Below are 25,893 nucleotides of genomic sequence, written 5' to 3' on the forward strand. Positions count from 1 at the left end.
CTTGCAAACATGCTAAATTTTAAATTGCAATTTCCGTATTTACCAATATCTTAATTTTTCAAGTTGGCATGGGGTCTGTTCTGTGTACAAGAAATAATTGTTGTTCCTAATGAGTGATCTAGGGACTAATTCCTAAGTCATTTAATCATGCAGACTTATGTATTTCAATTATTTTATTATTACAAAAATAATTCCCTAGTCTGGTGAAGCAAATTCCCATTTCAATCTTGTTTATTTTTCATACCCATATCGTGCTTTATCATTGCATAGTTGATGTTCTGATACCAGTGCTTTGGGTGATTACAGATTTTATATTTCTTTAATCTGTTTTGTTATTTTAGTAGAATCCACTAGCATTTAAAAAAAATTTGAATAATAATTCAAGACTCTTGCACTTAATTTGTTCAATAAATCCACAAAATAAGCTACAATTTACTTGTGATCTTTTGTGACACTATTTTATAAATATTAATAGACAACCCTTAGCATAAGAATTTAAGTGTGTGTACGCAAATTAATCCTCGCCTTGATGACAAAATAGCGAATGTAAGGAACTGCAGAATTCTGTGCACTGCAAGCATAAAAAAATTCCAATTCCTGTACTGCAGGCGTTAATAAAGGTGAAATTGGTTTTGTTTGACATGTTTAAATGATGCTGTTTGTCTGGACAGATTAAGATATTAGTTTAGAATTAGTTGTTTGCTAAAATATGCACTATTAACATTATCAAGCTGTCTATTGGTATAAAAAATCAGACCTGACGAGTGTGAAAAGCAGCGCATCGAGAACTGGGCTTTAAACCCTCTGCGGATCGTAAGAAGGATCAAAGCAACTTGTTTTATGTGTCTGTGCGAGACTTTGAAGTCTTCTCTGCACCTACAGCACTGATTTCATCAAGTTCACTAGTGTCTTAATAGCAGATCAATAACTTTCAAAGTCAGTGAGTTAATTTGATACTAGGGCTGATGTGATCGTGCTGCGTAAGTAGAGGTAGCGGGAGCTGTCTGCTGTAAATGTTCTGTCAGGAAAGTGCTTTCTGCACCCACTCTTACAGAGTCTGCAGCCTCTAACTTGGTTTGAAAGCCTCAAATTTGACACTGTCCCAAATATTACCTATTGTCACTAATGCTCCATCCCAAGCGTTCTCCCCCCCCCCCCCCCCACAATTCAGTGTTTTTAAAAAAAAAGTAATTTGCCCCAAGACAAGTAAAAATGCAACAGATTGTTCCAAATGCCTCAGGACGTGTGGCTGAAATTGAGTGGTGCATATCTGGCCAGAGAAGTGGACACTGCTTCATGTTAGCAGAATTTATTTCAGACCAGGGAGGGGAAAGAGAATAGTTTGAGAGAAAAGGACACATGCGCGGGGCAAAAATCTGAAAAGCTGAAAGAAACGTTTTCAAGAGATTTTGGCATCTGCATATGGAGCTGCAGGGTTGATGCAATGGGGTCAGACTGGCTCACCAGAGGACAAAACTCCAATTTAGAATGCTCATCTAACAGTTGCTAATGGTATTAGGGGCTGCCGGTAGGGTGGTCAGTGAGAGCAGTAGATTAGTTCGGTAGCCATAGTTGCTTGACCCAGAAAGCATCGTTTCACTGGTCAGATGGCATTAGCTATTGCATCTGTCAGTTTGCTGTGTGTGTGTGTTTTTTTATTTTCCTCCTCCTCCTCCTCCTCCTCCTCCTCCCCAACCTTAAATCACCTTTCAAATAAAATAGCTTTAAAAGGTTTAACATTGCAGAGAATGGAAAATGAGCCCTGTGAGCAGGGATAAAACCAGTCCTATACTTGCCTGCTTTTGGTGCATCGGGATTATGCTCAAAGGCTGGTTGAGAAAATTAAACATTATAGGTTTGCAATTCAAATGACTATAGTCTAGACTTCCTTCTTTAATACTGCATCTGAACTCTTCTTTCCCATTATGAATCCTGATTTGCGGCATGGGCACTTTACATTGCGCAATTTTTAAAAATTGTGTAAACTGTGCGCGAAATCACTGAAATACACGGGGAAAAGCCTTGAAGTAAATGCGAGTAAATAGCAAATGATATTTACCGTGCGTTTGTAGATTTACAAGAAAGTAGGCCATGTCTTTAAACGCAAGGAGTGTTGGTGTGCTTTCGCTCTAAATACAAGTTGGTCCAAGTTGCCTTTTTCTTGATTTTATGACTTCCAAATTTCCACAAAAATTGGCAGCATCAAATTTGCTCCTGGAGTTTGGGCAGTGAAAAGAAATATGCCTTTTTGTCCTTTGATTGTTCAAGGTAATTTTTCTGTAAACTAGATTACGGTGTACTCTAGCAAAGATTCTAATTTGGTACTTTATCATTTGCAAAATATTTTTGATACAGTTTATGCAGATGTAAGCGAGAGAATATGGTGGTTGCCCATTGCTTTTAAGGAAGTGTTGATTATAATATTTGTGTAGGAATTATTTAGGATCCTGTCTTTGAGTTGATGTTGTCAAGATGTAGGATACAGACAATTATCCCAAGTGGGTTATAACAGTGCATTCCTTATTTAAATGATGCAGATTTGGGAAGAAAGATTCTTTCTTCATTCCAGAAAGCTCTGAAGAAAAATTTCAGACAGCTGTCGAAAAAAATATGCAATTCTTTTAATTTTTATCATCCACCTTGCTGCATTTGTAAGTTCGACTTGTACATCTTGTTTGCTTTTTCTTCATACTTAATAGCCTTCACTTCATTAAAAGTGTATTAATCTGGCTGTTAGTCCCCAGGGGGAACCCATAAGATGTTACTTTTTTTTGTCTCTTTTTTTAGATTGCAAAAAAAATCTAGCAGATTTGGACCCTGTCAGTCAGAAATAATTGTGTTCTTAATCTTGTCCCTGATGGATGGCTCGGAGTTCAGCATCAGGCCAGCTCCAATGACAAATACAGTATTAATATTCATTAACTGCTTTGACAATGCTAATTTTGATGCAGTCGTAAAGGGCCTTCCAAAGTTAGCGGCCAAAGCATCAGAGCTGTAGAAGGTGGCAAGATAATTTGTGCTGCTTTGCTGAGCTGCAGCTTTCAAAGTAAACCAAAGCTAGGTAAAAAGTTCTGAAGTATTGTGAGGCAAGGCTGCGGAAGTAATACAATCACAGTCTGCCGAAAATTTGACACCTCCGATGAAGCTTGTTTGACTGAAATTTCAACCAAGTTGTAACAAAAAAAAGCATAACATGGTAAGTCAGCGCATTTTTTGATTTTGTTTAATCTTTTGATCTTTTCAATTATCACCATTTGAAGATCAATAGTCATTTTCCCCTAGTATTCTTTAAAGGCGCTCAGCGGTGTCATTCTGCGTGTGTTAGTAACGCAGGCTTCAAAAGTGGGCACAGAAGCTTTATGGAGCCGCTTGCCGCACTCGGCAGTAGTAAGCATTAAGTGTACAGAAATTCAACCTTAATTTTTGTTTTTGTAAACTTGGATTCAATATGTGAAAATTATTGTGTAGTTTTTGTCATTTCTCGATGAGCGTGTTTAGCTGAGCTGGATAGGTGGGAAAAATAAAAGGTAGGTTAGCTTCTATACAGCGTGGGGGAGGAGTAAGGGGCGAAAATCTTTCTTTTTGTCTGTGGCTTCAAAATACCACTCAATTTAACATTATGAGAGGCTGCAACTGGTTTTAATGTTGCCAAGTAAGCAAGCGACAGTTGATGTTTTGTTCTTTTCTGAACTGTTGAGGGTGGTTTGGGGCTTCTTCTGATCAAATGAACGCTGCCATCTCGTTATCTCTTTCCCCGCGAAGCAAGGTAATTCACTGAATAGACCTCAACTTGAGCATCTTTCCCTGGCAAGCTGGAGTTGGATGCAGTCGCTTCGTTGCCCCTATCTCAGCAGCATCTTGGCTGTATATGGCTCAGGTAGGGTGCTGCCCTCCAGTGGATCTGCCCACATCATGAAGAGCTGGCTGATTTGCACCGGACCCGGCACAGCAACGGCAGCATGCTTGAATGCGGGCAGTGTGAAGCATCGTAATTTGAGTAGGTGTAAATGGTAAGTTAGAACAATCTAAGGAGGCCTGACCGTTGAGCTTTGACAAGTGCTATTTTGGACAAACAAATACGATGATTTGTTTTGCTGCCTGTTTCATTTTAATCACAATTTTTTAAAAAAATACAAAACTTTTTGAAACTATTGAGGGAAGGAAGCATTTAATTTTTAAAAAACTGGATGCATAATTGAAGTTGATCTGATATGGCAGGTTGAATTTGCCTCCCCTCTTTCCCACAGATTTCTCCCTCTACGTCCCCCCCCCCACTCAGGAGGCTGCTCCACCCTGCCTTCTACCCCCCTCCCACCCCTCAGTAATTGCTAGGTAAATATGTGAGCTGGAAAGGTCTGGTATTTTAAGTGTTCACCTTCCGTCGCCTGTGTGGCGAGCTTTCGTCCAGCTTCTTTTTTCTTCTCACATCCTCCAATCCCAAAGAAAGCTGTGTTGAAGTTGTCCATCCTTTCTGCCACACTTAATTCTCATTGTCCTAAATGATTAGTAACTGTCCATCATCAGCAACCAAACTCCCAGTTTACTTAAGAAATTGCACGTGTAACAAAGGAAACTGCCGGAGTGTGGTGGCCACCCTGAATAGAGGGAGGGAATGCAATTAGCTGCTTCGTTGTTGGGCTTTTTACATGTCAAACTGCAGCCTCACTGCGTTTGTTAGCGCCTGTATTGCACCATATAAAGAGAATTCAAAGGTTTTGTTTTGGTATTAAGGCCTTAAAGATTTCTGGCCGACACTTTGCACGCGAAGGCCAGATTAGTGTGGCGCGCGAAATAGAGGGGGGAGCTGCACCCTGTTTAGTTTCTCCAGTTCTTATACCTCGTTGCTTTCCTTGCCCAGCATAGACAAGGAAAGGTGCATCGTGTCCCATGGCACCTCCTAGTTGAATTTAAAATGTGTTTGTGTGTATGTGTGAAGTTTGATTTAAAAAAAATAAACTTCATGGGGTTATTTCACAATCCTGTAATGGGATCGAGGGGCAGAGACTGGTGTAAATGCGGAGTTCCACCTATACGGAGAAGGTGGGCTGAGGGTTAATAGGACCATTTATTACTTTTTGCTTTTATTGTGGAGAAACGGGAACATTTGAGCTGCCTACCCCCCCCCCCAGACCCCAACCCCAACCCTCACACTCTCACACACACACACACATTTTTTTAAAGATGGAGAGGGTTTTGTTTGGCGTTGCAATTAGCTATGGGAAGCAGTATGCAAAGCAACGCAAAGAAGAATCCTTGCAGTACAAAAGCTGTTCCTGTATGTTGTATGTAGCTGAGGTCAGCCAAGAGAAGCTGCAGTGAGATCTAGTGCGTTGTCTTTTCTCCTCTACCATATTAAAAAAAACTGCTGGGATTGATGGCAAGACCTCACAGGTGTTTGTTTTTACATGTATTTATATATCTATATGTTTGTGTGTGTGTGTGTGTGTGTGTGTGTGTGTGTGTGATATATATATTGTCACTGTGACAAGAAATGGAGCTTTCTCACAGCTCTACCCCCAAAACTTCAGCGTGAGGGATTTGACATTCCCACAGATGTGACTGCATGCCACAGTTTGCTGATCACGCTCCCTTAACCGCTGTTCTTCGCTCCTGCTCTTATTGATACCTTTCCATATAGAGTTGCGGCATTGTCATTTTGGTAATCCTAGGAGAGTTGTAGGCTTTGAAAGGAAAATAAACAGTGCGCAAGAGGTTATACCCGTGTGTGCGGTCTTGCTCCTTCCTAAGCGAGCATTTTGTTGCAGTGATCTGTTATCGTTTGTGTCCTTAAATTTTGGTCCCTGCTGTACAGCAGGTATAGGATTGCACCCGGACTAAGATGCAACCAACGGCAAACTTGAATGAGGATGTTGGTTCTAAAAACACCAGGCCACAGAACTGGGAAGCTCTTGATCTTTTGAGACATCTTTTTTTAGTACTTTAAAAAAAAAACGCTAGAAAAACCAGGAAGAAACAAAAGCGCAGCCGGCACCAAGGCAAGAGAGAAAAGGGGGGGAAAAAGTTGTAGAGGTTAAGAGACAACAGAAGACAAAGCAGCATGTACCCGAGGGATGCAATTTTGCTGGGAATGGAAGAAGGGAACAATAAAGAAGGAACATTAGCCTCTGGGCTCTCCTTTTTCCATCAGTTTGGTTGCTGGCACCTCAATCTAAACAGCTGGGTAAGTTACTGTATGCTACAGTGCACGGTTATATTTTATTTCACCCGATAGGCTTCAGATAAGGCCAGTCACTGTGGTTAAGAGGTGGTCAGCTCAGGTAGCGACCTTCTATCCAACACTTGAAACTGACCTTTGTAACACCGCTTTCATGAGAATTTCTTCTGTGAAGAAGAAACAATAAAAAAAAGCGATTCTAGGCAACATAACATTGGGTTCGCATTAGGAAAGTTGCTTTAACCATCTCAATACTGATTTTCTTTCTCTATGGCTATCTAGTTTGAGATATTTCACACATAGATTTCAGTGCAAATTGTACGTTTTAAGGATCCGAATGCATTCTGACATTCCACTGTCGTGCTTCCAATTAAGTTAAATTGTACTTTTAAAATTGATTTGAAATGTACTCAGTTTCAGAAAGTGTTTCTTAATGTGGCTCAACTATCAAAGCTGTTTTTGATGCAACCGTATGCAAATCATGTAGAAAAACCAAATGCAACAGAGAGCTTTTTCCTTTTACTTTCTAAATGGCATTTTGAAGGGGAGGGTTGGCTTCCTTAATTAACTCTTTATAATCAGAGACATCAGTTATATCATGAAACACAATATTTTCATTTTTAAGTGCTTAACATTTTCTAGTCTAAGAAAGTAGCTAAAATACCATGGAGTCATTTCCTCCCTTTTAAACTAAAGTAGTGTCTGTGATCCTCTCCAGAACTGCACAGCTACTGAAGGTTTGAAGTGAACAAGAATAGCTTAAATAAATTATTAGAAGCGGGGTGCTCCTCGGACATAATAGGTGTACGCAGAATCAGAAACAGCAAGTTGTTTTCCCAATATTTCTGTTCTCATTTAGATTTTTGAGAGACAGAGGATAATATTTAATTTTAATAAAGGAGAGAATTATTGATGGGTATATATGAGTTTGTAAGAAAGCCTCACTTAAGCAGTTTTGGTATGTGTTACTGTTCTGTGGGGTCATGCAACAAAAATCTTCCATTCAGTGATATTTTAGAACACAATCAAACACTGACGTAGGTTTGATAATGTGTTCTCTTTGGATTTATAAAAAACCTAATGTATTAAAAATGTAAATACGTTAAGGTATTTATTTGTACGTGTGTATGTATTATATATCTGTGTCTGTGTTTGTGTGTGTATATGTGTATATATAATACTTATATTCATTTTCATATTCCACTGCTCTGGGGCTCTCTTACTCCGGCAGTGAACAAAATTAATGCCAGATGTTTTGAACATACCACCAGAACAAATAAAAGCGCGCTTTAAGACAGAAATTTTTATTTTTTCCCTGATAAATGTTAAGTGAGCTTCCGCACCCACCTACTCGCAATGTAATTAAGCCACAAAGCACTTGTATATTCTGGTTAATGGCATTAACGACATATATGGCATTGACTATTATTTGAATAACAATTACAGACGTGAAGTCCGCTCGGGGTGACTTACAGTAAATGTTAAGCAGTCATGTGAATTGGTTAAACATCAAATATATATGATGACTTGGTGTCCAAAATTGTAGAGAAAAGTCAGTATTGGAGATTGTATGAATTTCCTTTAGTGGGGATAAGAACAAAATATTTTAACCACTTCAAATACTGTGTTTATAATCAAAACCTAAATTTGCCTTGTAAAGTATTAATTTTCCTGCAACATTTTAAAGTGTCTTGGCATCAATTTGTTCCCTCTCCCATTTCATCCATGCTGTTTATGCTGTTACCTGAGTATATTTTTTTAAATCCAGAAAAATGCATCCACAGATGGTGAAACTATCTTGATACCTGAGACGGAACATTTACCTGACGGCCAGTTTTAATCCCAATCTATTTTAATTGCAAGATTTGTAGTTTGTAAGGAATATTTTAGTTCAGTTTTGCAAAGCTGAAAGGTCTCAGAGACTGACTGACTGATAATGGTAGTGGTAACAGTTTAACCAATTTAACCTCCGATCCCAGCCAAGCAGGCTTCACCTTGACTTTAGTGTATGCGCTTCTGACAAATGAAAGAAAATAAATTCCTCAATCTCTTCTTGTAAGGTGAAATGTATTAAAGAACAATTGATGGCTCAGTTTCTGACACCTCCAATATGCAGTTGATTGCCACTCAAAATTTCTTGGTAATAGTTGGGTATAGGAAACATTTTGTTCTCTGTCCCGGTCTTCCCATTAAGAGGGCTCAATTATATTTGTTGCTTAATCACTCAATATGGTAATTTTGCTGATTGAAGCCACATTAATGTTACCAAGTGCTGTAGGCAAAACGATGGACACAAAGGTGCTGCCGTCATTTTCCATAAGTCTTCAAAACCTTTTCAAATAAAAAAAGAATCCTTTATTGACAATATCTGAAATTGTCTCATGGCCTCTCTTTCTGTGGCTCACTTTTTTCCAGCTCGCACACGAATGCTTTTTTTTAGTTTATACTGAAGGAATATTTGGGTTTGAGCTTTGCTGCTGCTATTTGCCGGGTCACATGCCTGGCAGATGTCTTGTTCTGCTGGAATTTGTCAACCTGAAACACCAATCGATCATAGCCTGTCAGTTAACTTTCCTTTAAATACTTGTCCAGTCTGGCTCATACGTCCTACACAGGGCTCAGTCATTGCGCTACCTACTCTGTGAAATGTTCGACTGAACTCCTGTAAGTGCAAATTGATTCTACTTGTGCTGAAAAGACTGATGCTCAAGGCTCTCTCTCAATAAGCATACGTGCATTGTAAGAAACAGTAACTGCTTTGGAAGCTGCAACCTTTCTGCCCCCAAGCTCAGTGTTATCAAACGGAAATAAACCAATAACAGTCAAAATAAATCCACTACAAATAAAATTTTCTGCGCTTTAGACGGCCGCTTAGAATAAATGAATGTGTAAATTAAGATTTATCCTAGACTTGTTAAGTACCAAATAGCACGTATTAAAATACAGTATGTAGGTAATTTAGCAGCTTAAATGTGGGAATTCTTTCAAGATAAATATTAATAGAATAAATAAGGATGGTCAAAAACAAATTTAAAATTCTAAAAGGGGGCTTACATGGACAAGTGGCCTGATTCTAATTATAACATTTTTTTTCTAATTATATGCAAGTTTTGTTTATGGGTGACATGGTATTGGAGGGAACTGCCAAGCATCGGTCTCCAAAATGTGTCTTATTTTTTGTATGACTTTGATTTATAAAGGACCATAGTATGTATAAAATGAGTAGAATTACTTAAAGCAATTGGCGATAAAGGACTCCTTTCAGTAAGTCATTGCATGCCCAATGGTATATATGCTGCAGTGAGCGTAACTCAAATATTCTCAAGCATTATTTAATGTACTATAACGTGACATGTTAATCCATCGTTTTGTCAGTTTCCTTTTTCATCATTTGCCCCATTTTCTTTCGGTCTTTTGTTCTCTGTGGTCATTTAGCCAACAACCAAAGATATTTCACTTTACAACTCCCATTCACATCTTTAATTGCAGGTCCACATGTCCTTCTTCTTCAAACCCAAAAATGGAGATTTAATTTTCCTTGCCAATTATTGCATTTGTTGGGAGTTTATTAGATGGCTATTTGGAAATGACCCAAACAATGATTTTTAAAGTACAACTGGTTAAATTGCCTGCAGTTTCTCTCTCTCTCTCTCTCTCTCCCTCTCCCTCTCCTTCTCCCCCCCCTCTCTTCTCCCCCCCTCTCTTCTCCCCCCTCTCTCTTCTCCCCCCTCTCTCTTCTCCCCCCTCTCTCTTCTCCCCCCCTCTCTCTTCTCCCCCCCTCTCTCTTCTCCCCCCCCTCTCTCTTCTCCCCCCCTCTCTCTTCTCCCCCCCCTCTCTCTTCTCCCCCCCTCTCTCTTCTCCCCCCCCCCTCTCTTCTCCCCCCCCCTCTCTTCTCCCCCCCCCTCTCTCTTCCCCCCCTCTCTCTCCCCCCCTCTCCCTCTCTCCCTCTCGCTCATTCTGGGAGCGATGGAATGAACTGAGCTAGGGATGAGGAGTTTTGATTTATGAATTTGTCCCTTGAAAGGCTGACTTCACTGAATAGTTATTTGGTGGGAAAGTTTTGCAAAATGCCAGGGTGTTAACTGAGAATGCAACCCACAAGGGTGGCTGTTTTACTGAAACTCGGATCGTTTAGTGACCAGAATGTGCTAGGAAGTGGTGTAATTGAGCAATTAACGGTTAACTTTAAATGTGTTTAATAGCAGTAGTTCTCCACCACATGCCTCCAGAGGATAATAGGCCCCAGAGCATGATTTTAGTTTGGTTTTGCTAATACAATCGCAGCAATTGGGTGGCCAGAAAGTGGTCTTTCTTTCTTGACAGCTGAAATAGCTTGGAAATACGTGAGAGCATTCGGGAGCAGATTTGTGCTGTTTGGTCGTGCGGTATTGTCTTGGTATGCTGTGGTGTCAGTGGTCCTGTCATCGTTTGTTGGAGGAGACGAGAGGCCTCTTCCTGAGCAGGAGAGTTTGACTAGTCAATGAAGGCCTTGTCCTTGGGAACAATAGCCCACTAACAAAGGGCAAGACCTTGGCCAGAAATGAGCTCTATAATACTGTGAAAGGGCGCAGACCACTGTATAAATCAGAATAGGAAAAGTAGATTTGGGAGAAAATGCTTACTCAGGTGTGAAGGATTTTTTTTCCTGCTGTTTGGACAATGTAAAGAAAATGTTGAAAGAATGCATGGATTAGAATATTGTCATTTAGCAAATCTTTCAACATTTGTTTGTGTGGAGGAGTTATTGAGTGAGAGTTGCTGAAGAAAATTTAACTGTTAATAGATTTTGTTTTAATGACTATCTCCCTGCCCTTTCAGAATTGCAGTTGGTACACAACCGCGCAACAATTAAGGAGTTAATAGAGAGCAGACTTTTGCAATAAGAGACTCGAGTGTGGCAGATCATTAAGATTAGTACCTTTTCGAAAGTAAGCCATGCCTCAGTGTATACCAAGCTCAGGGCGAGTAATTTGAGCAAAGCAAAGGACTTGCCAGAATTAGCCTGGAGCCCAGGGAAGGCAGACTGACAAACCTCCTTGTATAGCTGCTTTTGTTTTTATTATACTTTTGAGTACAAATGCACTTTTCAGACCCAGCCTTTCTTCAGCTGCAGAGGAGTGTGGTGAACGCAATAGGGTGCATTCAGCAGAGGGGACAGACTAGAATGATGGTCGTAGCAGTTCCAGTTTGTTTTGCCTGCTTCTTGATTAATGACATCAGAGGTGAATGGCAAGCTTTCATTTCTCCTGGGTTACCAATCTTTCTTTTTCTTAAAGCAGGGAAAGATTATGAGTGCTCAGTCAGTCTTTGACTGTCACATTCCTGATTGTGAATGCTATGCATGCTCCACCCTGGTGAAACATCTCCCACTGCACGTTATTGGGAATGTGACGCTTAAGTACACTTGAAAGGTCAGAGGTTTCCTGGGTAAAGTGGTCCAAGAGGAGGAGTTTCCTTCACAGCCTGCCTACTACCACCGTTTGACGGACAGACCCACTTCCCCCAGGCATTTCCTACACTTCCTCCCTTGGCAACAGCCTAATATTCTAACATCCTCTTTCCCAAATAACAGTCTTAAATCGGCAATAGTGATATGGATATCTTGTGTGGTTTCTCACTGAATGTAGCTAATTGTTTGCTATACTTGTAGAAGTAAAAACAATGACTGCAGGGAGACAAGTGGTATGATCTCCAAGGACACGTGATGGGGTGAGGGGAAATCCTGGAGAAACATGGGGTGGAAGAAGAAAGCTACTGTGACTATCGGAAGCCAAGGTTGCGAAATCAGTATCGAGCAATTCAAATTTTATATGTGTACTTGTGATCTTTCAGAAGGGAGCTGCTGGTAACACAGGGTTCGTTGTTTCCATGTGAAAATGGACAACGTCAGATGGAACGCTATAATCAACATTTTACCCGAAAATTTGCCTGCCAACACTTACAATTTTAAAATTGCCCATTCAATATTGATACTGTTTTCAGAGACCTCAGAAGTCATGTGTCTACATGGAGCATCAACCCCCTGAGGTTTCTGCAAGTTGGAATTGTCATTTATTAGAGAATGTATAAAAATTACTTCTAAGTTCCTGCCTCACCAACAACACTGTGGATCCCACGTCTCTGGCCTCTATAAAAGTACTGACCCGAAGTCGTAGGCACAAAAATGAATCTCGCAATCAGTCCTCTCTGTGAATCATTCTGCTTCTCAGCCACTCCCATACCTTGTCCTCTGCCCACTTGATCCAAATCCATACTCGCCTGTTTTCTGCAGCAGATGCTGCAATCCAAACCGGTCAGTGTCCTTGGACTTTCAGTTCATTAAGGGAGAGAATAGTTGTAAGCTAAAACATTCCTCTAAATATTTAAAGGTAAGTACAAACAAGAATGTTTATGTGATTGAAGCTGCTTATCTGTCCAAGAACTTGTATGCATCCCTCTAGTGAAATGATGACAATGATTAAGAATCAATATTTTCTGCAATTTTTACTGTCTTGTCAGTAGTTCAGCTACAAGTTTTTGAAGTTCATGTCATAATTTAAGTGGGGCCATAACTTTATCTTTCTTTCTCAGCTCTCTTCCAAAAATAAATGTCATGGTCTCTCATTGCCTGCCCACTTAAAGCTGTGATATGAGGTGACTGCTTTATCTTATCTAGTGGGTCTCGTAACAAGTCATGATTTTTAAATCTTCAGTGTCTATTGCCATTTTCCTTCCTATTTTACAATCAACAGTTTCAGTCAAAAGTTAGCTGGCACTTTGCCACTTTGTTCTTGAAGGCACAAAATTAAATCCTCCAGGAATTGGGGAGGATTAATTATCAAAATAAATTCTTTCTTACTTTGGATTTCTTTTTGGGCACTGCTAGGTACACAAGTCATTTTCAGTTCAGATATATTGCTTGCTACTGAATTCAGCTGGTGATGGGTGATTTAAGACTCTTGTGTCAGTGACACCTCAGTGTTTCTATTTAAAAATCAGGCTGTTACTTTAGGCACTGATGGTCCGTTTGGGGAAGTGGTGTAAGGAACAGAATTAAAATCAATACAGTTACTAACAAGTTAGTAGAATTCACTGAATCCTGTCATTTTAACTCTACTTGTAACTGCCTTAAGATCTTTCCTTACTATTACTGATTCTTCTGTTATTGGAAGTCACAGGTAATCAGTTATGTTAAAGAGGACTTTGAATTCGTCTGAAGAATTATTAATGTTTGAAAGTATTTCTAGAAAGATGTAAAGAAATATTAATCATTCCATTCTATTATTTTGAAATAGCAAAAAAAGATGCCTAATTATCAAATAAAATACATTTTATAAATTGCAAATTAAATTTTTTTTAGGGGAGCCAATGGTCCCCATAAGGTTCTGTTTTGTTTATATCGATGACATTTATCCCGTGCTTACTGCCTGTTATTCTTCTGGTGCTTAGGGCAGCGATGAGCATCTCCATCTCTGATTTATCCCATTAATAGACTTATTTTGAGATAGAGTTTCACAGTCCTCGTGCATCTCTGGTGTGCTCGGACTTTAATTCACTCACACAAATTGGGATGTTTGGTCTTGAGCAAATTCAGCTACCCTGCCGCCCACTTTTCAATCTTTGTTTTGTTAGCACGATTGATGATGGGGTTTGAAGAGCCGCTTTGTGTTAACAGCTTGTTCTGCCTTGAGTTGTTGTTTACTCTACAAGATGCGTGGAACACCTGATTCTTTATTAGCAAATGGATTTTAAAGTGCAAATAAACCCGAGATCAACTTGGGAGCACAAGTCACTTGGGCCATACTATTTATCGATTACAGCTCAGCATTTAATACCATCATCCCCTCAAAACTAATCAGTAAACTCCAAGACCTGGGCTGTAGAAAAGCAGCATCCATCATCAGAGATCCCCACCACCCAAGCCGTGCTCATTTCTTTCTGCTGCCATCTGGCAGAAGGTAAAAGAGCCTCAGGACTTACACCAACCAGGTTCAGGAACCGTTACTACCCCTCAGAGTCTTGAATAAAAGGGGATAACTACAGTCATTCTATTTTTGATGTTCCCACAACTAGTGGCCTCTTTAAGGACTCTTTATCTTGTTATTTCGTGCTTGTTATTTATTCCTATTTATTTATATTTGCCTTTGCACAGTTTGTTGTTCACTGATCCTGTTTACAGTTACTGTTCTATAAATTTGCTAAGTATGCCCACAGGAAAAGGAATCCCCTGAATGTACAGTGCTAAATATATTTTCTTTAAGTGAATACCAATACTGTTCAGCTCCTCTTGGTGCATTTTCTCTCTCTCTGCTTTTTGTTTCTCCCTTTTTGGTTTCCTCCCAACTTTTTTCGCTTATTTCCCCCCCCCCTCTTTGTAGTAACTCACTCATCAGGAAGATTCAGAATGTTTTTGGGAGCTCTCTATCTTATGTAGATTTTGAAATCCTTAATAACTTTTTATAGAAAAGTTACAGAAATAGAAAAAATATGGCACAGAAACAGGCCCTTTGGCCCATCTAGTCCATGCTGAACCAGTTAAACCGCCCACTCCCATTCGCCTGCACCAGGACCACAGCCCTCCATACCCCTGCCATCCACGTACCTATTCATACTTCGCTTAACTGTTGAAATCGAGCTCGCATGCACCATTTGTGCTGGCAGCTTGTTCCACACTATCGTGAAGAAGTTTCCCCTCATGTGCCACTTACACGCTTCATCTTTCACCCTCAACCCATGACCTCTGGTTGTAGTCCCACCCAACCTCAGTGGAAAAAGCCTGCTTGCATTTACCCCATCTGCACCCTCATAATTTTGTACACCTCTATCAAATCTCCCCTCAATCTTCTACTTTTATGTTCTTCATTAGCTTTCTTGATATTGAAATGTATGCTCTTTGAACCCTCCATACCAGCAATTTTAGTGCTGTTAAAAGAAGCTGACCATAATGGGAAGTCCACAATATTACACCTTTTAATCAAAACAAAAGGAGATTGCCTATATCTATCTAGATCTGACTTTCTCTCAATTATTCTTTTGGTCTTGAATGAAGTTGGTTACTTAGTGCTGTTGAGTGGGCAGTCAAATTCTGATTGTGAGGTACCAATGTAGAAGCAAAGGTACTGGGGTGCAACACGGAAGTAATATGAAAAATGTCTTGCTTTGATTTGTAGATTATTTTGCCAGGTTTCTTATTTATAACAATGCTGGTGGTCCGAGGAAGACGATCTAACTCTAAGATGATAACAGTGAATCAATGACATGGCTATAGAGAGGTATTTTGTGCTCAAACAAAGAAACTGAGTCATTATTTATCAGCTTAAAAAATACAGGCATGTGTTGAACTTGGCTCAAGGCACTTTTCTCTCTTGGACTAATTGACTTTTGAACTCTGGCAAGGTATTCAAAAGGGACTCGGATCAATTCCTGTCTCATCAGTGAGTGGTTTGGTTTATAGGTTGTATCAGATCAGGTCCCGGTGCCGTAGTAGAAGCTTGGATGGCTGAAATTCTTCTCCTGTTCACCACAACCTTAGGAAATAATCCAAGTCCTTTAACCTACATTAGAACTGTGATCTTTGCAAAGGAGGTAAATGTTTTCTTGTGTGTGTGTAATCTCGATGAATTAAAGCTGTCTTGTCTGACTAAAATGTGAGCCTAAATGTAGATTTTTTGAAGGGAAAAGTGAAAAGAATCTCTCAAATGAGATGAGCTGCAGTTGGATTGTGTAGGGCCCTAATTGACTTTTGTTTGTCAGTAAATGTTTCATTGCAATTAAAATTAAGTTTGTTGATGAAGGGGAGGAACGTGAATCACCATCTACCCTGCATTGTCCATGTGTCCTGTTACTCATTAGTACAGTTGCAGGCGCCAATTAGAAACATGAGAGACTGGAGACAGTAAATAACTATCTGTAGCCTCCTGCTGTTTGCTCACAGAATTTTGTATCAAATTCTTTCCAAGGCATAGATTTACAGGAAGCTGATGATGCCAGTGGACAAAGCCTTCTGCCGAAAAGCAGGCAATTGTGATTCCACTGCCTGAAATGCCTCGTGGCATCGTGATGAAATCTTCATGCTGAAGTTCAAGGGTTTGCATGTCATTTGTTTCAATGGGAAGCTAATCTGTCTTTTTTCCCAAGCAAAGGGAGGTTGTGGTGGCTGCTGGTCATTATCAAGTCGTAACAATATTAGTCCTGCAAATCCTATACATCAGTCATGTCTTGAAAACATTCGGAACTTACTGAGCAGCTTTGAAAATGACATTTTGCACACTTGGTGTTCTATGTAACTAAAGCGGGACCCAATAATTTAATGCCATTATGGTTGATGTTAACAATTGTCTTAAAAGTTTTATTCAAATGTATACCCTTCAGCCTTTCAAATAGAATGCAGTATTGTGTTAATGCTGCTCAGTGTCTTTGGTGGGGTCCCAGAAATAGTAATATATTCTGGCTATTGATACGCAGATGACGTGGCCTGGTAAAACAAGGTATAAAGTGTTGACATTGTCACTTTTACTCTGAATCTTTAATTATGTTGTCCAGCTCTCAGCCCCGAGTAGTAAAAGGGGTGAATTTGAATTACATACTCACAGTCATTAGATTATGCGTGTAATGTAAAGACTCTACACCCCACTAATAAAGCAGACTTGATGATACTATAAGCCATTAACTTTTTTTCCTGAATAGTGTCTGTCTCCAATCATCACGTGTGTGTATGAATTAATTTTGCACTGTACTAAGTTCGATTCATTACAATTAATTTGATCTAATGCAGTGTTGCATGAAGTACAGTTCTTGTGATTTTATGGTGATATTTATGTTTTGGGTGAATTGGATCTTGTACAAAATTACCTACTCTGTCTGTAACAGTATGTAAGAGTATCGTAGGCAAGTTCAATTGGATTAAACAAAATAGACGAAAGACCGGGTATTTTGATTCTCCTGGAAATTCATAAACCTAGCTAAGTGGCATGAGGAAACACATTGGGCTTTTCAACTATTTTATTAGTCATATATCATTGTAGAAGGGCTGGAATTTTAATCATTTTTCTACCTTGGATAACCTTTTAGATTCTTAATTCCCTTAGTGGTTCCTGTTTAATGGATTTTATTTGTGATGTGGTAAAATGAAGTATGTTTGCTATCTCACTATATTTTTCTTTCCTCTTCTTGCACTACTTATTTAATTTATATATTATACAGTACTGTATAATTTTTTGTATTGCACTGCACTACTGCTGTTTATGGAAAAACATATTTCATAACATATGTGAATGATGATAAATCTGATTCTGATCTGGGTCTCCATTGTGGGCTGAGAGTGGGAAAGGGGCAGTGAGAGGGAATCCTGGTTGGGAAAAGGGGAAGGGAGAGGGGAGGGAGCGAGAAGCACCAGAGAGTCATTCGTTAATGATCAGTAAACCAATTGTTTTCAATCTAATAACCTTGTCAGGGCTGGGTATGCTTGCACACGCGACGCTCCACCCTTGCCGTTCCCAACATCCTTTGCCCCGGCCAGTTTTACAAACTCGCTCTCCACTCCAAATACAGTACTGCGCAAAAGTCTTAGACACCCTTGCTATATATATGTTCCTCAGACTTTCGTACAATACATCCTATTCATATTATGTATTGCATTATACTGCTGTCGCAAAAATAACACATTTCACAACGTTTTTCCTGAGATGTCAAACCTGATGCTGATATGTTTGCTAAGAAAGCAAAACCTGATTAATAAGTATGAACAGGCATGGTTGCTTTATACGTCATTCAAATTGCATTCCTTTATTCTAATTCTTTTAACTGATAACATGTTAAAATAAAATCTGACTCAGAACCATTCATCTCATACAGGTCTCTTGGTTTTTGGCACCACCTAATCTGTTCAAGTACTTTTGTGGAAGGATTAGCAGAAGGCTGTTAAATATCTGTTCCCTCCCCCTATCTCCCTGCACCGCCATTCTGGATTCAGCCTGGTGCCATTAATCTCGTCATGGTTCATTGGATGGTTACTCTTGTCTAACACACTATCTTTCCTATTTTTCTCTTGACAGTCTAACAAAGTACCTGTTGTGCAGCATCCTCACCATGTTCACCCGCTAACGCCGCTGATAACGTACAGCAATGAACACTTCACACCAGGTAACCCTCCACCACACTTACCAGCAGATGTGGACCCCAAAACAGGTAGGTCAAGCACGCGAGAGAAAAAAATCTTCACTGACATTGTTGTTTTCTTCGGAAACATTTTTTGTTTTCTTTCAAACAAATTTTTGCTTTGTTCAGAAACTGTTGGAGGAATCTATGTCTGCATTCAAACTTGATGTTAAATATTGTTTGAACGCTTCTACATTTCCAGAAACGGACAACTGTAATTTTATTAAATTTAAACATTCTTGTGTTCATTCTTAAAATTTTTCTTTTGTGCCTTTGTTTAGGATACATTACTCAAAGGCAAGCAGAACAAAAAAATTTCCCTTAAATATGATTTTGTTCCAGATTTTAATGCTACCATAAGTTTTTTGTTAATGGTAAAAAAGATGTCTTTTTAAAAAAAAATAAAAAAATGAATGTGTGCCATTGGCCATACTGCACTGTTGCTCATTTTCTAAATACACACTTCAAGATTCAAGATTGTTTAATGTCGTTCATCAGTGTAAAGGAGAACAAAATAATTGATAATCTCTATCTGATGCAGCATGAAAAATTCACAATAAGTGTAAAGAACTTGTTAATATATTTTATGGGTGAAGTTAATGGTTTAAGAAGTATGCCTACTCTTTCTAAAACAGTAAAGCCTTTTGTGTTGGCACGTGGCCTAGTGGGCAAGGCATCAGACTAGTAACCTGAAGGTCACTGGTTCGAGCCTCAGCTGAGGCAGCGTGTTTGTGTCCTTGAGCAAGGCACTTAACAACACATTGCTCTGTGACGTCACCGGTGCCAAGCTGCTTGGGTCCTAGTGCCCTTCCCTCGGACAACATCGGTGGCGTGGAGAGGGGAAGGCTTGCAGCTTGGGCAACTGCCGGTCTCCCATACAAAAAACTCCAGGCACAGATCCATGGTCTCTCGAGACCGACGGATGCCACCATCAAAGCCTTTTTAAAACAGTAATTTGAGCAATCACTCAAATTGATTGGGACATAATAAAATATATTAGTGCATGGAAAAATTCTTCTTCATTTGGTTTTATTTGGCTCTTCATTATGGCATTTGTACTGGGATATTTATGCAATAGTGCTGTTGTTGGATGCCTCTCTGATTCTTGCTTCTAATTCCAGTTTTGCCTTTGGGGGGGGGGGGGGTCAATTTAGTCATGCCTCTTTCTTCAGGGATTCAAATCCAAAAGCAAGGTTATGCTTCTTTTGTAGATTTTGTGCTACTTCGCTGCGGAATGTTGATGGGAAAGGAAGGTGTAGAACAGAGTTGGATGGGTGAAGGGGGGAGCGTGTGGTAGGATGAGGAGAGAGAAAGAGAATCATTTTCTCTTCTTCCCCTAGACACTTAAATATCTACAAAATTTACAAGCTCTGAAGGAATTTTCAGTGCTTGCAGCAACAGCTAAGTCTGAATTTTGTAAGGGAAGCCCTGAAAGTTTGTCACGATAATCAATCACCTAAATGACAGACTTGCTGAATGTAGCAAAGTCACAGGTTTCTATCAGTTTTACGTAACTGATATTTCATCAGTTGTTAACTATGAATCCCATTTAGAGCAGATACCACAAAAAAAGAGGCTGATGAAATGTTTGATATTGCAGGCGCATTTATTAGTTTGCTGCCCAGTCTCTGTACCGACTGCTCTCATTTTAAGGGTGTTCCCTTTCACTGGTCAGGTAAGATAAAGTTCCTCGTGGCAGAATTTAGAGAAGCAAGCATTGAGATGAGAGCGTAAGTTGCATGTTAAAATTTCCATTCACGCATCTTTGAGAATTTTCACCAACTTGTAGTTAGCATTAAAAATCTTAAAAACAAATCGTTGAAGTAACAACATTAATTAGGTACATGATCCATCATTTGTAAGTGGGACAATGTTAGTGTTTTGTATTTTTCATTAGTATGTTTAAATCAGCTATTACACTTGATCAGACTGAAAGGACGCGTGTCTGACCATCATGCACCTCGTTTTGAATAGAGTTCAGATTGTGCTGTTGGTTTATTGGAAAATGTTGTACATCAGTTGACTGATTAAATCTTGCAGTTGATTTGCTGGCAAATTCACGCACAATAGTTCAGTGCTGTTTATCTGCATTGAAGATTTGGCTCCCCAATGTCAATAATTATCTTCAGCTGGGTAACAGTACCTGTAGTGTATTTAATATTCGAGTAATACTGTAAAATATTGTTTGATTAAGCATTCTTTGTTTACATAATTCATTACGAGTTGTATGTAAGCAGTTCATGAATGGCATACGTCATGTCATGTGTGCACACCTCACTAGAGAAAAGAAACTAGGTACGTGTTTCCCTGGCTTTCCATGTTTCTTTTTTGATTACTTTCTGGAATTACAAACTATAACAATGAACAAAGAATGCTTAATTAAACAATGTATTTACAATATTACTCAACATTACAGAAATATTAAATACACAAAGTACCAGTAGAAGAGAGAGAGAGTTCTTGGAACCTGCAGTTGTCTCCTTTTATCTTGGCAGTATTATGTACAGGGCGATTCTGGGTGGTAGGGTGGAGATGTGTCTCCACCAAAGGAGGTGTAAGGCATTCCTTCCCTCTGCTAGCCTGTAGGTCAGCCTTGGGCAAGGTGTAGCACCTGCTTAGCCCCAGTGCAGGTGGTGTATGGTTGTATGAGCAGCTGGTACATATCACAAGTGCTGGTTATGTGAGTACTGAGTCCAGGCAGACAATCTCTGAAGTGTATTGATAATGGCTGGGGTCACCCGTCTTGCAAAGACACTGCTTAGAAGAAGGCAATGGGAAATTTTTCTACAGAAGTGATTTGCCAAGAGCAATCGTGGTCATGGAAAGACCATGATCACCCACATCATATGACAAGGCACATAACGATGATGGTCCTCATAAATGTTCCATGCTTGCACAAAGGATGTAAGCAAGGAATATGTTCTGTCTGATACTATAGTTAGCTTATGCAGATTTTTTAAAATCGTAATTGTATAGCTCTCCTATCTAAAACATAACAGAATTGCTATTGATTTCACAAAGTTCTTTTGCCTTTAAGAATATTTCTTGACCAGGTGCCATCCATTAATAGTTCTCCGCCAAGGGAGGATTGCCACCTTTGTGAAATGTTAATAGATAAATTGACTCAATAGGCAGCAGCGGGAAGACCCTGCCTCTCTTCTTAAATGGCAATAGAGGGGACTTTGATCAATCTGAGAATTTTTATTTGTGAATTACATGCTCCTTTTTTCACAGTGGAGCCTTAAAAATTGTAGTGTGAAAAAGGAAAAATTCAAAAACTGAAATGTCAGTTGCTCAGAAGTATTTGTCCCCCTTTTGCTCAGTACTTTGTTGAAGCACCTCTCACAGTTATTACAGCCAGTAGTCTTTTTGGATACGCCTGTATTAGCTTTGCACAACTTGATGGACGAAGATTGGCCCATTCCTCCTTGCAAAATTGCTCAAACTGTGCCAGGTTAGTTGGGGAGCGATGGTGGACAACAGTCTTGAGGTCTTGCCAAAGATGTTCGATTGGATTAAGTTCAAGTCTCTGATTGAACCACTCAAGGGCATCCGTTTTCTTCCTTGGAAGCCATTCCATAGTTGTTCTTGCAGTGTGCTTTGGATTGTTGTCCTGCTGAAAGACGAACTTCCTCCCCAGTTTAAGCTCTCTGGCAGAAGACAGCAGAGAGGATCCAGGATCTCTCTCTATTTAATAGCATTCATCTTCCCATCAATTCTGACCAGATTTCCTATCAAAGCATCCCATAGCATGATGCTACCTCCACCATACTTTACGTATGGTGGTGGTATTAGATATACGCTATACGTAACATTTAGTGCAGAGGCAAAAAAAGTTCCATTTCAGTCTCATCTGACCACAAGACCTCCTTCTGTGTCTTTACAATATCTTCTGTGTGTTATTCTTCTGAGTCAGGCTGCTTCCTTGCCACGCATCCATAAACGCCCTTTTCGTGCAAGGCCTTTGAGATTGTGGAGCCATGAGCTTCATCTTCACTTGCACCCACTGAGTTCTGTAACTCCCCCAGAGTGACTGTTGGCATCACAGTAGCCCCTCATACAAGTGCCACTCTTCTCCAGTGACGTTTTGAGGGGCAGCCTGACCTCGGCAGTGTGGCAGTGGTTTCATCTTTTCCCACTTTTTTATGGTGGATTGCACTGAGCTCTGAGGAATCTATTCTGTGCTTTTGAGATGTTCTTGCACCCTTCTCCAGGTTTGTGCTTCTCTATTGTCATTTCCCTGACTTGCCTTGAATGCTCTTCTGTCTTCGTTTTGGTTTGGTCTGTTGAAAATCTACTATACGGTTGGACCATACAGAGAGAGGAGGTATTTATTCTTATGAATTCATTCAAAACAAGGTGATCCTCCAGTTTTCCATATCAACAAATTTGGTGAGTTGGTATAAATTGCACCTATTGCACCTGAGGAAAGCGAGCCTAGTGATTACAAAGGGGATAAATATGTTTTCAGCCTCGCAATTTTGTTTTTTAATCTTTAGTAAATTGTTGACAGATTTTGGAATTTTTCTTTTGATTTGACATGTTGCACAATGTTTTGTAGATTGGCTCAAAAATCCTACTTCGATACATTTTAAATTTAGAAAATTAGTGTAAAATATGCAAATAGTTGAGAGCTGAATACTTTTTCAAGGCCCTGTAAAATTTGACACATTATCAACTTTGCAAATACTGGTTAGTCTGCGTGAGGGTGAGGCTCTGTGGGTTGTTGGTTACAGTTCTGGTCACCACACTATGGAAAGGATGTGGTTGTGCCGGGGAGAGTGCAGAGGAACTTCTCCTTCATGTTCTGTAATTGGAGAATTTCAATCATGGGGAGAGATTGGATAGCTTGCTTGTTTTCCCCAGGTGCAGGAAGCTGAGGGCCAACCTGATAAAGGTATATGGGCACAGATAGTCAGAAACTGTTTTTCCAGTGATAAAGTAAAGGACATTGGGTTTAAGGTGAAAGAAAGGAGGTTTAAAGGGGAAAATTTCATTTCACAGGGATGGGTTGATATCTGGAATGTCCTGCTGTGGGCGATAGTGGAATCAGATACAACCTCTTTGTTTAATGGACCTTTAGATAGACTATGAAATAGTCAAGGCAGAGAAGGATATAGACCTAATGGGATTAGCATTGAATGTTGGCTGGACATAATGTACAGAAGTGTCCATTTCTTTGCAGCACATCTATCTGTACTGCTCCATTTAAGATCATAAGATATAGAAGCAGAATTAGGCCATTTGGCCTATGGAGCCTGCTCATCATGGCTGATCCATTTTCCTCTCAGCCCCAATCTCCTGCCTTCTCCCTGTATCCCTTTGTGCCCTGATCAGTCAAGCTCTGCCTTAAATATACCCAATGACTTGTCCTCCACAGCCACCTATGGCAACAAATTCCACAGATTCACCACTCCGGCTAGAGAAATTCCTCCTCATCCATTTCTAATGGATTCTGAGGCTGTGCGCTCTAGTCCTAGATTCCCTCACTGTAAGAAACGTCCCCTCCACATTTGTTATTCTACAGTCGTATGTGGTCAGTGCATGAAAATTCAGCTGAACACATGGTCGGTGCTCTACCCACAAAGATGCAGCTTTTGAACAGGCATCTATGTTCAGGAGTCAATCTTCTTTGGGCTGGAGAACTCCCAGGCAGCTATTGAAAATACAAAATGAGAAAACTGTGATGCACTGTTCAACTATGTAGCTGATTCCCGAGGGAGATAAAAATCTCATGGAGGAGATTTAGTTATGAGCACAAAGAAGCTAGAATTTGCCAATTTTGCGAATATTTCCGTTAATGCAAAGAAACAAACAAGGCCAATTTTAAAGTGTGAGAACTGTAGTTTCAGTTTTCAATATAAAATTCATTGAACAAATGCTTTACAATTCAACCGCCAGGAGTAAGATATGTTAAAGTGCCGGGGTTAGGACTCAATGTATTTAAGTAAACTACTTAAGAACTTTTTAAAAGCTATTATTAATGCTTTTTGAGAGGGTGATTTTAGATGCATATCATATTTTTACTGAGTTAAGTATTGTATGTAATTAGTTTTGCTACAATAAGTGTATGGGACATTGGAAAAAAATGTTGAATTTCCCCATGGGGATGAATAAAGTATCTATCTATCTATCTATCTATCTACTTTGTCCTACACGAGGTCTATAAACACGAGACTTGAAAATGTCATGACATGCAGAATAGATGTATAGATTTGTTGCTTTCTTTTATGAGTTGCTTTACAAATGTCCTTCAGTTGGGCGTTCTTGCAGGTGGTGCCTGATTGGACTGGACTGTCAGGATTTATGCCTCTTCACTAACCCAGGCAAATATCAAAGGCACTTTGCAGGAATTCTTTCAAATAACATTTGATGAATGTCACTAAAAACTTGATCATACGTTTTTTTTGATGAGAAGGGGGAGATTAGAAATGGAGAGCTTCATGGGAGGAAACTCTATACTCTAGAATTCTAGATTCCATGCTCTAGAACATGGGTTCCCAATCTTTTTTATGACGTGGACCAATACTAATAAGCAAGGGGTCAGTGGACCTCAGTTTGGTAACCCCTGCACACAATCTAGAGCAGGTGTTCTTCTTAATGTTTTTATGACATGGTCCAATACCGTTAAGCAAAGGGTCCATGGACTCCAGGTTGAGAACCCCTGATCTGGAGCATAGGACCATGGAAACCGGAGGAGAACAGTTAGATTTGTAGATGCCCAAGACCACCTAGTTGGAAATTACAGGTGTCTCAGAAGATAAACATCTTCTAAGATAGAGAAGATTAAGGGTGGGTAGGGATGCAGACATGGAAAGATTTAGAAATAAAGATAAGGTTGCTAAAATTAAAGCTTTGTATGAATTTAAAGCCATGCAGTAAAAAAAAATCTTTTTAACAGAGAATACTCAGATAAAAATGACCCTTGCTCTCGAAAACTTCCTGGATCACAATTTTCCATAATGTGAAGCCTTGTCAGCTGTGCATATGTCAAGAAAAGGGTTTTTAAAAAATAAATTCTATAAGGTGAATTTCTGTTACTCAGGCAGCTATAACACAGGCCTTACCTGAACATTCATTTAGTAGTTGGTCCATTCAGTGAAAGGTGAAATGTGAGAGGACTGGTAGATAGTTTGCTGCCTATCTGTATTTAAGATGGAGAGCTTCCACAGACCAGTTGGCACAACATTGGTGAAGGAATCTCTGCTAAACAAATAGGGGGGGAGCGGGGGCAGCAACCTAAAAACAAAGAGAATAATGAATTCAAAGCTGAGATCAAACAGATGGAATCAAGCTTAGGAGGGTGATCAACAACATAGATTTCAAGAAGGGGATTATGTATAATCTTGTTCAAAAATGAAAGCAATTTAACTGGCCTTATGGCCTACTCTTGTATTCTCAGCTGGAAGCCACTGTAGGTCAGAGGGTATGATGAGGATGTGTGAGTGGTGCATGTTGGAACACAGGCATAGTCTTGAGTTCACAGAGAGCAGAACAGTGGAGTGTACTGCAGCAGTCAACTTGAGCTTGATGGGGGTTTCAACATTCAGATTATGTATATATAATGCAACCTTGAGATTCGT

General features: G+C 39.7%; 1 protein-coding gene across 44 annotated transcripts in view; it reads left to right on the forward strand.

The window, feature by feature from the left end:
* Positions 1-25,893, forward strand: part of tcf7l2 (transcription factor 7 like 2) — a 191,809-nt gene that overhangs the window by 136,842 nt on the left and 29,074 nt on the right. For 42 of the 44 annotated variants that reach the window (XR_012096141.1, XM_073027745.1, XM_073027738.1 and 39 more), the window contains one exon: positions 18,208-18,340. Coding sequence is in view for 43 of the 44 variants with exons in the window: in XM_073027745.1 (XP_072883846.1) it covers positions 18,208-18,340 (133 nt within the window). In the remaining variant the exon portion in view is untranslated. Of the gene's footprint in view, positions 1-6,027; positions 6,182-18,207; positions 18,341-25,893 lie in introns of those variants that run through there. The other 2 variants (XM_073027751.1, XM_073027754.1) reach the window with 2 other exon arrangements.

This window comes from Hemitrygon akajei, chromosome 23 (genome assembly GCF_048418815.1).
Source record: "Hemitrygon akajei chromosome 23, sHemAka1.3, whole genome shotgun sequence".
NCBI classification, from domain to species: Eukaryota; Metazoa; Chordata; class Chondrichthyes; order Myliobatiformes; family Dasyatidae; genus Hemitrygon; species Hemitrygon akajei.